The sequence below is a fragment of the Chelon labrosus genome (genome assembly GCF_963514085.1).
Source record: "Chelon labrosus genome assembly, chromosome: 5".
In the NCBI taxonomy this organism is placed as follows: Eukaryota; Metazoa; Chordata; class Actinopteri; order Mugiliformes; family Mugilidae; genus Chelon; species Chelon labrosus.
The window spans coordinates 7832068-7847100 of record NC_140341.1 but is presented as its reverse complement, the minus strand read 5'-3'; the positions used below and the strand labels follow the sequence as shown (position 1 = coordinate 7847100).

The window sequence follows — 15033 nt, the reverse complement described above, 5'->3', positions numbered from 1 at the left end:
CAAATTGTAGACTGTGCTGTTTAGTGTGTAAGTAAGCTATAAAAGGTTGCTTTTTTATCATACGTAAACACCAATGTCTAATCTGAAGGTGGCATTCTCATGCAGGGCCCCTATGCAGTTGTAAGCAGGGCCCTCCGGTTCATGTGCACAGTCCCTAAACTGGGTCACAGCTCTCCGGAGTATTTAACTGACCCCACAAACATTTTAACGGCTCCAGAAGACGATGTCATGAGCTACTTTTTTTATTCTTGCTTTGGCTGAAACAATAAAGTCCGACTACAGTCGTCCACGTTTTATCTCCAAAAGTAGAACTCAGGGGCTGCTTATATAAAGTGTTATATAAACAATGAATCAACCCCACCACCCAAACTAAGAGAAGGCACACACACACACACACACACACACACACACACACACACACACACACACAAAGTGATGATTTAAGCAAAACAGAGCAGGAATGTTTTATTTTTTTTCACTTGAAGCATCAGATTTTGATATCACAGGTTAAAACTAATATGTATGAAGAGCGAATGAGTGTGTTTTGGGTGAAGCTGAGGGCCAAGTCGCTGACTGTCGTCTGAGAAAGGTTATAAAATATATTTTTCGTTATATAAGTGAGCCACATAAACAGCCAATAGGAGCGTGCCTCGCGCGTCACGTGACGCACAGAAACAACCTTTAGCTGCTGAAGCTAGCTGGCTAGCAACCAAGATGGACTCAACCGGCGACAGCTTCTTATCTTCACCGGGGCTTTTTCGCTTTTTTAATGGGCGGGAATGACATTCGGAATCGAGAATTACACGTATCCGGGAGGTGTCCGGTGGAAGAGAATCGGTTTGTGGAGTTCAACGCAGGGGAAAGGAGCATTTTTGTGTCCGTTAGTTACCCTCTTCGGCTAGCTCGCCTCGGCGTCCGTTGCTCCCGGGGTCTCGGTATAAAAACAACAGCCGATCAGCTGCGGGTTTCCGTGGCACAACAACGAGCTTATGGGTCTGTTTTCTGAGATTTATTCAGTCAAAATGTATATTTTACAACACGTTAGATCATTTGCACCTTAAACTTGACTTTTGATGAGTTTATGTGCCGTTTTGATTGTAAGTTAGCCTGTTAAACAAAATGGAAAAATAAGCTTCTTACTTGCTAAGCGCGGAGGATTTTATTCTCCCGACTAAACTAAATGTCGTAGATTAATTATTTTATTTATTTTTTAGCCCTTTTTCAAACTAAATTATGTCTGTAGATGTTTCTGGCTGCCCTGCTTGGTGTAAATAAAGCGAGAGGGAGCTTCCTGGTAAAGCTAAGGGGCTCATTTAGTAAATAACCTTCAGCTAGAGCCGGTGTTTGCAGGGAAACCGCATCCGATGTAAACTCAAAAAGTTTGTGGGACTTTGCCGGGGACCAGCGATGCTGCTCTGACCCCCTGTTTTACCAGGGTTGAGGTCGTATGGATCGGAATTAGATGTAACCTACTTCCAATGGCCATCGCTGAGAGTCGGGCGCGCTCGGAGGTCGGGTTAGATCTCAGGACTTTAATAATTCATTGTAAAACTTTGGGGGTTATGATTTCCGGTCGTGGGGGGATTTGTCTGCTCGAGCCAGACAATCAGTGAACCTTACAGCCGTCTTTTTAAGTATCTGAATTCCCCCCCTCGTTTGGAGAAGAAGATGGAGACGGGAGTCAGGTCTCATCAGGGCGAGCTGTTCGTGCATCCGCTCTCCAATCCGGGCGCAGCGGGGATCTTCCCCGAAATGCTGGAGGTGGCGGAGGAGGCCAACCGGGCTGGCGACTTTAACCTGGCCGTGGAGATCTACAGCTCCCAGCTTCAGGATCTCCAGCAGCCGGACAGGGGCTTGTGCCTGAGGAAGGCCGACTCTCTCGCCCGCGCCGGGCGGATATCCGAGGCGCTAGACTCGTACTGCATCGCCGCCAGCTATGGCAAATTACGCCCGGAGGAACTCAGCCTCCTGGTGGAAATCATCGGCCGGACCGTACGGGAGAAGGAGCTGGGCATCACCGGGCATGGTGGCAAGAGCAGCAACGGGGAAGATGGGGTTCACAACAACAACATAGGGGAATGTGAAGAGGACGAAGCCCTGGACATGTTCTCGTGTCGCCTCTGCAAGTGTTTGCTCCACGAACCCACAACCGTGGACTGCGGACACACGTTCTGCAAACGCTGCTTAGAGGACGATTCGGTCAGGGATTGTGTGCAGTGCAAGCAAAAGCTGAGCAAAAAAGATCAACTGCCGAACGGCCGCAGAGTAAACGTAGTGCTCAGCGGCCTGCTGGACAAACTGTTTGCCACTGAGAGCAACGCCAGGAGACTGTGGATAGAAGGAGATGTTTTGTGGAAAGAGCAGAACCTGTCAGAAGCCTTGGAGAAGTTCAACGCAGCAGTGGATCTGGGTAAGAAGGCAAATCCTTTTATTATGATATTTCATCCACCTCTTTGTGTTTTAAAAGTGACTTTCTCATTTAAACTGGGGGTCATTTGTGCAGTTGACCTACTTTTTTTTATTCAGTCTAGCTTCCCGGTGTCACCGATAGGGGGCGCCGCTGCTGCTTAATCTGCACCGCACCGCAGTCTGGTGTTACCTAAGCAGCACACATCTGATCTGCTGGGTTTCAGTGCCACATTCATACCTTGTTTTCTATTTTTATTCTGCTCTGCTGTACTGCTATTCCCTGACCTCAAAGGCCACTCTCAGCTATTCCATTCATACTCGCTCCTCATCATATCAACAAAACATTACATTTGTTTTTCCTGACACTTCACTGTCGTACTACAGGAATACATTCCTTAGCTGTAACACACCGACCGGATAGGACATCAGCCATACTCCTCCCCCTTTGCTTCTGGTGTTTCATAAGTTGTGTTGGATAACAATCAGGGGAATAGTAAATGGTCTTAAATTGTAGCTGCTGTGCTACATTTGCAAAACATACTTGCCGTCATTTGAGCAACCGTTTCCCCCGAACCCTCTGAGCCAAAATACAGAGTGTTCTGTTTTTCGCTGGCACCTTACATAAAGAGTGCCAGTGTGCTTCCTAAAACATGTGCCAAAGCAAGTCTCGTGTTACACAGTTTGAAAAAGTTGAGCTCACCCCCCCCTCTACCACCTCCCACATCTGCCCTACATATCAGAGTGGCATCAAAATTCATGTAGCGCCACCGGTTGTCTCAGGTGTTGGTTTGAGGAAATCGATCAGCTAGTCAGAAAAAGGAAACGCAGCATCGTTTCAGATATTTCTCTCCCAGGATCAATATTGATTCATGCCGTCTGTCTTGTGAGGGGGACTCACGGGTGACGGAGAGGACGGAGTGCCTTCGCATCCTTTTCACTGCCAGTCAGTGTTTCCCCAACAAGGACAGCAGGAGGCCTTCTGGTGTCTGTGGCGTAGCATTGCACTCGTAATATCGTCGGAAATACAAATCTCTTCCAACCTGTGCCTAGACGGGTGATCTGTTCAGGGAGGAGAAACGGTGCGATACAATATGACATTTCTTGTCACTGCTCTTTCTGGATCGTTCACATTTTCTCACACTCCTCTTGCCGAATGTCGTACGTGTTCCTGTGGTAAGAAGCTATGAGGATAATTTAGGTCAAGTACAGTGTCTCTGCACTCAAGCACTTCAAGGTGGATGAACTGCATTATTCTCCTTCCCAGCACAGCTGACACCTAATACATTGTCGCCAGATGGTAACGAAAAGACAGGAAATTAAAGTACATCCAGATTTTAAGCGTATGACAAACAAGCTCTAGTGGTTTCCTTATATTTGGTTAGTTTAAAATGTTAGGAAGCCCTGTTACAGTTTGTCTAGACGATGCGTAATCACACTCTCTAGTCTAGACTCTGCTCATTGATATATTAATTATTAAGGCCTGTGACACGCCAAACTAACGATGGGTTCGTGAGGATCTGTTGGCCTAGTTTTGGGTGGTGTGTCCCACATGCCGTTGGTGCTAGTCGGACCCCTTTCGGCATCTTTTCAGCCGAACATTGGCGGGGCAAGTGGCCGGAAAGATTTTTTCCTGACTGTTCAATCAGCGTAGAAAACGAGAGCATGAAAAAGAAAAAACAGAAGTTTTCATACAGGGATGTTTTCACGACCTGAGACGATGGTGCAGTCGGACTTAGTCGCCAGAAGTTCTTTGTCAGTTTGTGGTGTCCAGGTGTGACTGTATATGTTCCTTGTGTTCAGTACGGCACGTTATCGGTCGAAGTCTATTTATGTTTACCTTCTCTCACTTCTATAATTGAAATTCTAACGATGGAGGAAGTCACACTTAGAATATTTTGGCGGTACAGCGGTTGGCTCTCCGCCCCCAGGCTGCGGTTAGGGTTAGGGTTGGCCTGAGAAGATGAGCTTGCAGATCTAAAACTATGAAATATCACTGCTGGCTTCAGTCATTAAGATATTTACAAATGTGCTGAGAAAATCCTTGTGAGCGAGTTAAAATGACATCCTTACTGACATTCGAGTGAGTTAACTGAGAGCATTAATAGGAAAATGAATGACCAGTGGGTTATTTTGAGTTTATTTCTTCAGGTTTCACTGCTCTACTAAAAACAACCTATCAAACTGTGACATCAGTGTTCCTTTACACCCTCATAAAATGCCATTAATAAAAAAAGGAACCGGAAGAGTCAGATGTTAAGACTAAACTGAACTCACGGAAGCAACTATTCTCCTGGGCTCCTTTTGTTTCTGTCTTATTAATTACCGCACAGTCTATTGTGCGCGTACAGTAAGTAAATATTTTCTGTTGCTCCGGCTGTTGGTGTTTGCACCCGTGTCTCGGCTGACCTCGGCCGAGTCGGCCCGGGACAGACAGCTTGTCCACCTTCTGCTGTGGTGTTCCTCGGCTTGGGAGACATCCAGCCTTTTGTGAAATGTTTTCTGAAACAAACGCGCCACAGTGGTTCAAAATCCAGAACTGCTACCACGTTGTGATTGTTGTGTAGAAGAGTTTGGTTCCGCAGTGTTATCATCAGTAGTTTATTGCAATTATATTTCAAAATTATCAAACCATATTTACCCTTTAACTAAACTAATTTAATCAGGCAGATTAAAATAGTTTTCAGGCTATAAAAGACAGTTGGGAGGAGGAAGACAGGCCTAATCTCTGTCATAGAAGTTGTGTAAATTATAACTGACAAAGCATTTTTTTTAATTTATTTTTTCTGTTGGATAACGTGGCGCTGTAAGTAAACCAGACTAATTGTGATTGTCCACAGGCAGGACTAATAAGGTACATAAGGTACACACTATTCCAACACGTGAAGCCGGGCTCATGTCACACGTTACATTATCGACCTACTTCTGACAGACCTAGAAAAACCGACTGTGTCCTGGACGCCTGAGTTATGTGTGCGTTTTCTTTCTCTTTTTTTTCTCCCTGTGGTGAACAGTGCCCTCTTCAGGCAGACTGCTGCATCAACGGGCTGAGTTGCACATGGAGATGAGGAGCTTCAGTCAGGCCGTGCAGGACGCCAACAGCCTCTGTAGGATAAAGCCTCTCTGGACAAAGGTGGGATGCAGGTTTTAAGTTGATCTACAGGACAAAATTTAGAATAAAGATCAGAAGCAATTATTACTATAGAAGTGAGACATTGCTAAGTTGTTTTTTATGATGCAGAATGTCTGTGAAGGTTCTCAGTCATCCAGGTCATAGTATATCCAACAAAGGTTCAAAAAAGGCAACTGCCTCTGTAGGATAAAACCTCTCTGGACAAAGGTGGGATGCAGGTTTTAAGTTGATCTACAGCACAGGTGTCAAACTGATCCATGAAAGGGCCATGTGGCTGCAGGTTTTCATTCCAACCATGCAGCAGCATACCTGACTTGGCTCAATCAATCAACTGAACTGCCTTCACGCAGTCATTTCAGGTGTCCTCTTGCTTGATTGGAACAAAAACTTGCCAGCCACACCCACTGCACGGGTGCTGCATGGTTGGAATGAAAACCTGCAGCCACAGCGGCCCTTTCACGGATCAGTTTGACACCCCTGATCTACAGCATAGATTCTAAACCGGGGGTCCGCGGACCCCTAGTGGTCCGTGGTGTAATTGCAAGGGGTCTGTGAAAATAAAATATCTTTGTAGAAATAGCATTATTTTATTCAAATGTGACTGAGACACAACTGAAAGCTCATATTTAGCTTAAAGAGTGAATAAATGCCATAATGCAATTTAAAATGCAGTTTCTTCTGTTTTTATCAAATTGCACCGCCACCCCCCCCCCCAGATCTGGTGGGGGTTCCTCAGGGTCCATCGAAAATATGCAGGGGGTCCAGGACCCAAAAAAGGTTGAGAACCACTGATCTACAGGACAAAATTTAGAATAAATTTTTATAGACTCTACAAGCCTTTTTTGAACCTTTGTTGCATATGATGCAGAATCTTTCTACGTATTGTGATAATATCTTTAAACTACACTGCAGTTCACAGTAAAGTTTTCATTCATATATTTGCTTTATATATATTTATTTATTTAGTTTTATGGACCGTACAATTTTACACATTTTTATTTCCCCTTTTCCTCCCCCCCCCCCCCACTATTGCAATTTCCCCATTGCGGGACTAATAAAGGTTTTCTCAATTTAAATTATATTCTTTTTGCAAATGGTCCCCAATCTACATATAAACCCCATGCAGTGGACATGAACAGAGGTGCAGCAGCCAAGCCACATCTGGACTTTCATATCTAATCACGTTACTGTTTAATAAGTGATGTCTTTACTAGTTATCTCAAAACATCTCCCAGGAGAAAGTACAGTACGGTTTATAGGTTGTTTCTGTAATAAAAGTGCTGCAGTAAATTTACAGTAACAGAGATACTGTTCCTTTACCCATAAACACACCTGTCAGCCAGAGTAGTTGGAAACGCTGAGGATTATTGGCATGTTAAAGAAAATCCTGGCTTGCTTTAACAACACTGTCTTTATTTATTTATTCATTTAGGCTCACTGCCTCAAAGCCACGGCGCTCAGTAAAGCGGGCCGGAACGACGAGGCTCTGCAGGAGTACTTCCTGTGTGTTGCGCTGAAGCCCGACTGGACCAAAGTGAAACTGGAGGCTCAGAAGGTAAGAGAGGACCTTTTTATTTATTTATAATTCAATTATAAAACTTACGTGGAGTTATTTTTAACTTCTGCCGGGGTTTGAAGGGCACACGTGTTGTTATGTCACATGGCAAGACTCACGGCGATAATGTAGATTGCTGTTCCTTACGTGATGACATTAATTCGTCAAAGAGCAGATTCTGCTGTAGGCATAAGTTTATGTATAAAACAGACAGACAGAAGGGTCTAGATTTGATTGACTTGAGTGAATTATATATGTCAGATACTAGTGTATTTCTTTAGCTCTCTAAAGTGTTTCCCATACATGTATTGAGCCGAGGTCTAAAGAAAAAACTGACATGCATAAATCTGTCCTAAAAAATGTCCTGATGTGAGCTGTAAACATTAATCAAGTGCCTGGTCTTGCTCCGTCCTTCAGGTCCTCAGCGAGCTGTTCTCCTCCGTGTTCGAGAACGAGGACATGCCGACGCCGGTGCACCCTCTCCAGGGAGGCTTGGCCACCCGACTCATCAAGCCCCCCGCCTTGCTCCGGTCCCTGGGGCCTCTCACGCTGAAACCGGACTCCTCCTCACAGGTCACAATCAAACACAGTCCACGCACTCCATGGAAACGTCTTTAAGACATTAAAAACAGAAATTAGATTGAAATATTGTCCATTTTATCTAACATTTGTGTAATTAGTAAGATGAGAGTAAGCACGACCTTCAGCAAAGTATAATGTCACTTATATTTGAGATGTGGGTGCCTTTGTTAGCAGATTCTTGTCAGGGTATTTAATTCTAGGTATTAATCGTGTTTCCATTTCAGCCGGCCTTTGAGCGCCTTTGCTAAATGTGCTGTCAAAATGATCATCCCTTCATAATCCTCTTTTACAAGCTCACCAATTTCACCGTCTGTGTCCAGGACTCAGAGTTCAGCGTGACTAAGAGCGCTCCAGACACGGACGGCTCGTCCTCCAGACTGTCTGTCCTGTCTCCCTGCAAATCCGACCCCGCCGCGGGGGAGGGCAGCACCAAGAGCCTGGCTGACGTCTTGGCCGCGCTGCCGGCTCCCCCCGGTGGCGTTAAGAGGAAACACAGCAACGGCGGTTCTTCGGCGACCTACAACCCTCCTTCCAAGCTTCTCAGAGCCGGTAGGAAAAAAAATAAAATAAATCAGCCTTGACAATAAAACTCATCCTGATGCAGTAATTAAGTCATAAAAGTATCACATGACACATAACACACTTATCTAAGCCAATATTTGAAAAGAGTAAACAACTAAACGTGCATCTTATGATTTAAGCCTAGGAAAACAACTGCTAATTAAATGATTTAGACAATCTATAGCAGAGGAAGCAGGAACGCCGAATATGTTGTGGTTTACCATCAAGATCGATATAATGAATATGCCCTGTTATTTAAATAATTGTTCATTTTTACTACTTCTTACTCATATTACAATTATGTACAACTTGCACAACATACTGCATCTGTTTATTCATTTATATTGCAAACATTTAAGACCTGTTTTCAACTTTAACATCTTCTATCTATCTATCTCTTTATGTATCTATCTGTCTATCTATCGATCTATCGATCTATCTATCTATCTGTCTCTCTGTCTCTCTGTCTCTCTCTCTATCTATCTATCGATCTATCTATCTGTCTCTCTGTCTATCTGTCTCTCTATATATCTATCTATCTATCTGTCTCTCTGTCTCTCTGTCTATCTATCTATCTATCTCTCTGTCTCTCTCTCTATCTATCTGTCTCTCTGTCTCTCTGTCTCTCTGTCTATCTATCTATCTATCTATCTATCTATCTGTTTCTCTATCTATCTATCTATCTATCTATCTATTTATCTCTCTGTCTCTCTATCTATCTATCTATCTATCTATCTGTCTCTCTGTCTCTCTATCTATCTGTCTCTCTATCTGTCTGTCTATCTATCTGTCTATCTATCTATCTGTCTATCTATCTATCTGTCTCTCTGTCTATCTGTCTATCTATCTATCTATCTATCTATTGGCCTGTAACCAACTAATTATGTTTGTAAAATGACTTAAACAAATGATATTAACTCCGTATCGAGTGAAAGATGAGTCCTTCCATATGTGTCAAGAAAGACATTTTTTGATTGAACCACAAGTCTGACACTGGTTTCAAATGTTGCACACATGCACCATAGACCGCACACACCAGAGCCTCTGCTGATGGGAGGTTTTTCTTTTCTTTTTCTTTTTGACTGCAGATGAGACGAACTCCTTTCAGACGGTTGCAGTCAGTGGAGGGCGGACGTTCTCTCCTGAGCTGTTGGACGTCGGGGATCTGGAGTGTTCACTCTGCATGAGGTCACTACTCGCACTCCGGCGCATATATTAACTCAAAAGCTTGAGGAATTAACCATGTGTCTGTAAAACAATAAACGAGTATCCATGCCTGCCAACATTGTTAAGTCTCAAAACACGGAACGGAAATGGTGCAATATCGGCTGCTGCTTTGTTAACTTGGTGGTGAATGTCAATATTACGTTATTTACTGTATTTGGGTTTGTAGGTGGAATACTGTCCCGCTCTTGCATTCATTCGGTCTATAAGCGGCCAGCGAGCAGCTGTGCACGCACCCGCTGAATTGGGTTATGGGTTGGAAGGTTGCATTGCAAGTAGGTTGAAATTGTATGTAGCGTGGATTGAGCTTCATACGCAGTCTGGCAACTTGGGTAAACATATGCATCCGTTTAAGACGATTCATGATAAAGTTCGAAGGACCGGGAGAAATATGGGAGAAACCGGGGGGAAAACCGGGATTGTTGGCAGGTATGTGTATCAGCATGTCATACACTCTTTGTTAGCAGGTTCAGCATTTTAGCTTTGTTCTCTGTGTCCTCCAGATTGTTCTACGAGCCTGTGGCCACTCCCTGTGGACACACCTTCTGCCTCAAATGTCTGGAGCGCTGCATGGACCACAATCCCAACTGCCCTCTGTGCAAGGAGAATCTTTCTGAGGTACGCACCAGCATTTCATATAGCAACTACAAGACGGCCCAAGAAGTATGACACCTTCACAAATCAAATGATGGTTAATAGTAATTATTTGTGTCCCTAGTGTTTAATAAATAGCATATTTACATTGTCTTTGTGTGTTGTTTTTACAGTATTTGGCCACTAGGGGTTACAGCAAGACTCTGCTGATGGAGGAAGTGCTCCAGCGTTACCTTGGAGATGAGCTGGCGGAGAGGAAGAAAATCCATGAAGAGGAGATGAAGGAGCTTTCCAAGTCAGTTTTACACACACACACACACACACACCCAGAGAGGCTTTTAAAGTGTGTTGTATTTCTATAAATATGACTCGCACAAAACACTACTGACAACCTCTTCACCGTGTCTCGTAGCTTGAACCAGGAAGTGCCCATCTTCGTGTGCACCATGGCCTTCCCCACCATCCCCTGCCCGCTGCACGTGTTCGAACCGCGCTACCGCCTCATGATTCGCCGCTCGATGGAGACCGGTACCAAGCAGTTCGGCATGTGCATAGCCGATGAGCTCAAAGGGTTCGCCGACTACGGCTGCATGCTCCAGGTGAGTGTGGAGTCTAGAGCTTACGTTGCTCCCTTATAGATTTTCTGAGTGCGGTGAAATATCGAAGACTGTTATCGGTGTAAATGTGAGATGAACTGTGTTTCAGGTGCGAGACGTGAAGTTCTTTCCCGATGGCCGATCGGTGGTCGACACCATCGGCGTGTCAAGGTTCAAAGTTCTCAGCCATGGCCAGAGAGACGGCTACAACACCGCTAAGATAGAGTACCTGGAAGACAAGAAGGTGAGCTGAGAAGATGGATTGAATTCTTGCAATGATTGAAAGATTGAGTTTTAGAGTGGGGGGAAAAAAAATCACGTGAAGTTGGAGCAAAGTTTGGCTTGTAGACATCATTTGGTTACGAACACGATGAAGTTACTTGAAATAAAATTTGCCAAGTGTTGAACACTAGACGTTTTAATTATTAACATGTTTGAGCTTTTCCGATCTGCTTATTTTCCTCTGGGCTGCCATCTAAGTAATGGAAACTGTTGGTCTTAAACACACACCCATATTCTGGCTTAAAAGCTCGAAACAAACCAATGGAAACGAGACCATCCGAGGATTACGCGACACCCATTATGCAGCTCCAAAGCAAACCTATTTGCCTCTGACTCAGCGAGTGGAAAGAAAAGCAAGCCTGAGTGCCGTCTTTTGTGCCGCGGGCCAATTCACTCGTGACACAGAAAAACATTTCACATAACCTGTTGATGTTTAATAACTGTCTGTGCTTAACACTTCTTTGTCCAGTCAGGTGGAGGCTTTTGTGAGTGGAAATTACAAACAACCTTTTGCCATATTTCTGCTAAAAATAAAATCTCTCTTTTTCTCTTTCTAAACAGGTGGAGGGAGAGGCGCTGGTGGAGCTTCTGAAGCTGCACGACTCTGTGTATGACCAAGCCAACAGCTGGTTCACCTCCCTGAAAGACAACATGAAGAGTCAGATACTAAGCCACTTTGGACATCTTCCCAGCAAAGACCCGGACCCACAGGTCTGAAAACATATATGTGGAATAGTGTTGTTTTTTTACTCACCATGTTATTCATCACACATTAAAGGTCAAATGATAATAATAAAAATAAAGATGAGATCTCGGCTCACATTGAGGCCAGCTACATGGCATAAAGAGTCAATGGACAGATGTATAAGAGAAGTGGACACACATTTGTCCTGTAGGTGACTCAGATTTAGTCAGTTCTGTCTCCCCCTTCTGGCAGTGAGAGGAATTACACAAAACTTGTTGGCATGTGCATATGGGTTTTGAGAATAGGGGGTGTTCATCAGTACCAAGTGAATTTCTGAGTTGTGTACGTAGTAATTTGGACTTTAAAGGCGTCCATGAAATGCATTCTGGGATACCTGGGTGTCCCAAGGCTACACAAGTTACATTCCGATGCTTTTGCATCTGCGACTGAGAGGAGTGCATCAGCTGTCCGTTTTGATCACGCACAAGTCCACATCCAGCTGTCGGCATTGGGTATTTTGAGAAGTCTTAGACATGTAGCAGTTATCTATTTTCTTAACGAACAATGCTAGCTAGCTATCTTGCTAACTCTGGATTACGATCATAGCACTGTAGAAGCGTGTCGACTCTGTTTAAACTGCTTCTGAACACCAGCCTGCTTGGGATTTTCCAGATATAGTCTTTACCGTGAATCTGTTTCATTCTGCTGGATGCTGACTTTATTTTTAGTATTTTTTTTTGTTATGTGGAGAATCAGAAACTTTCCTTGAACACTTTTGTTATCTTTAAGATCAGGGGTTCATAGTTCTAGTTTGCTACTAATGATTCACTGGTGGAACGTCGCCCACAGAATCTGGTTTTAAAACTTTAGTAAGCTGGAACATACATTTACATGCTGCTGATAAGCTCACTAAGCATGGCGTGAACTCATGAATGTAATGGACGTGTTCTAAGTGTTGGTTTTAAGGGAAAATTGCAGTTATCCAGAGGAATATGTCTTCATATCTGTTACAGAAGTGGCGCACACAAATTGAATCAGTGTCTATTTAACTTGTTATTTGCATCCAAACTAAATCTAGCTTCCTGAAACTAGACAAAAGTGGCTCTCTGAGAATGTTTTAATGACCTATTTATTACTAAACATCTACTCGTCACAGGTTACGTGTTGTATTATCTGCGAGCAGTTCCACTCGAGAGGGATTTCCACGTGTCGTAACAATTTTCCTGTTTGTTTCCTTGTCCCCTGCAGGCCAGTCCCAGCGGTCCCGCCTGGTGCTGGTGGCTGCTCGCCGTCCTCCCGCTAGAGAATCGAGCCCAGCTCACCATCTTGGCCATGACCTCCCTCAAGGACCGCCTGGTTGCCATCCGCAGGGTCCTCATCTTCGTCACTCGCAAGAGGCCGCGGTGATGGACCGGGCCGCTGGCGGGAAACGCTGGAGCATCTATGCAGTTCCGAAATGTGTTCATTCATCCGGTCCCTCTTTGACGTCACTAACTTATACATGTGTTCACTCGTTCTTTTCGCTCGTCTGCTCCTACGTCAATTCATTAGTTCACTCCCAGATGCCCATGAAGTCTTGTCTGTGTCATCCAGACATTATTTTTTTTTTGAATACATGTCAGTTCAGCTGAGAGCATCAAGTGAGTCGGGGTGCTGGCATGAGGGGCAATCCTGGTGTTCTCATCCAGATTCCCCCCCCCCCACCACCACCACCAGCACCATCACTGAAGCGACGAAGCTGCAGCTGTGAACGAGGGATCTCTCACCTCCAGTTCTCACTCCATTTGGAGGTGAAAGAGGAGTCAGGCCGAGCCCAGACACGACGGAATGAAGGAACAAAATCCTGTTCTCGCAAAACCACAGCGTGAGCAGGAGTGGATCGGGTCCAACGGGTGCACGTTCTAAGCGGTATTTGACAGACATTGGTCTGCTGTAGAGCTGTGTGGCCCGTTCTCCACTGTGACAGTTTGTACAGGTGAAAAGAAAAATCCACCAACTGAAATATGAAGCAAAAACACATGACGTTACAGAAACACACACACACACACACACAATAGTGAATGTACTGGCCTGCCTGTAGGATGTGGATGTTTATTTTTTATTTTATTTTTTTTCCTCTTCACTACGTTTACAGTATCAGTTGTCGAGGTGCACCAGCAACCAAGTCTTTCTGAATCTTCCTGAGACGAACTTTGTGTGCAAAAAAAATAAAATGTGTATATATATATGTATATAATAAGCATACCCCAGAGGTGTTTATCCTGGGCGTGTACCTCAGACTGCCTGAAAGAAGGTAACAAAAGTGGGTGTGATTGCCGCAATGCTAACGGTGAAAAGCACAGAGCGCTACAACACGCTCCGCCTGTTTTGAAAAGAGAAAATGCATCCTCCCAGACATCGCTGGAACTCCTCTCATGTCCTCTTGTAGCATATCTCTTGGACTTGACAGACCATTTAAAGGGGGGGTTGATTATGTATTATTTTTTTTATTTGTTTCTCTAACTCCCTGCTATTCCCTTCTGTGTATGTGTACGGTGAAAACTTAATCTGGGTGATTTATGTCAGTGTAACTCGGAGGCCTTTCTTATGTTTTATTTAAGGAACGACCTCTCTCTCTTTCCCCTCTCTCGGTGCATTTACATGCACACTGTAATGCAATACCTGTCCTTAAAGCTGCCTTACAGATCTCCCCTAAACTGTTAAGTTTATGTTTCTCACCAAAACATTTTGCGTGCATCCTTGTCGTCTGGCAAACGGAACGAGTGGGTTTTCCTCTTTCACAGAACACCTGCAAAGCTGGATGCTGATTTGATGTATATTAGCTTCAGAGCGCTAACACAAAAGTAAACCAAATTTACTAGATTAAAGGTACCGTGTGGAAGCAAAGTAACCGGGCGCCACTTTGTTTGTTTTTTGTTGTTTTTTTTTTTAATCCGGTAGAAGCGTCTGCCAAGCTCTTCCACAGATCAATATGTAGCTGCCGTATCGCATTAAACATGCCAAAATAAATACACAAATGTAGCTACGAACGGAAGTAAACGGACGCGGCTCGATGCACACGGGGAGTCAAACTGTTTTGGTGAGAACCGTTTGCAATAATTTGCAGTGCAACCTAAATGTCTGTAAGGAGTCATCAGAGAAATAGAGTCAACCTACACTTCTCATTGTGTTTAACTTTATGCTGCTCAAGGTGTTTTAACAAGTTGCGTTATGAGTGTGTGTGCGTGTGTAAATGCATTGTTTTCTCTGTATATATTATTTTTTTTTGTCCTTCCAAATGTTTGTAACGCCGCTGCGGTCACTTGCTCTCGGTTAAAGGAGCGGCGGTCACAACGTGCTGCATTTCCCTGGTATGTTTGTAAAGGGAGCTCTTATACCTGTTTTTTATCGCAAATAAAGAAAAGTACGTACAGTC

General features: G+C 44.1%; 1 protein-coding gene across 1 annotated transcript; it reads left to right on the top strand.

Annotated features, from left to right (window-relative positions):
* The first annotated feature begins 476 nt into the window (after nucleotides 1-476).
* On the top strand, nucleotides 477-15033 carry lonrf2 (LON peptidase N-terminal domain and ring finger 2). Its single transcript, XM_084544398.1, has 12 exons — nucleotides 477-2410; nucleotides 5421-5539; nucleotides 6972-7094; nucleotides 7512-7667; nucleotides 7997-8225; nucleotides 9326-9425; nucleotides 9965-10079; nucleotides 10229-10350; nucleotides 10468-10654; nucleotides 10761-10895; nucleotides 11495-11644; nucleotides 12867-15033. The coding sequence occupies exons 1-12, from the start codon at nucleotides 1669-1671 to the stop codon at nucleotides 13023-13025; spliced, it is 2337 nt and encodes a 778-aa protein (XP_084400524.1). The 5' UTR covers nucleotides 477-1668; the 3' UTR covers nucleotides 13026-15033.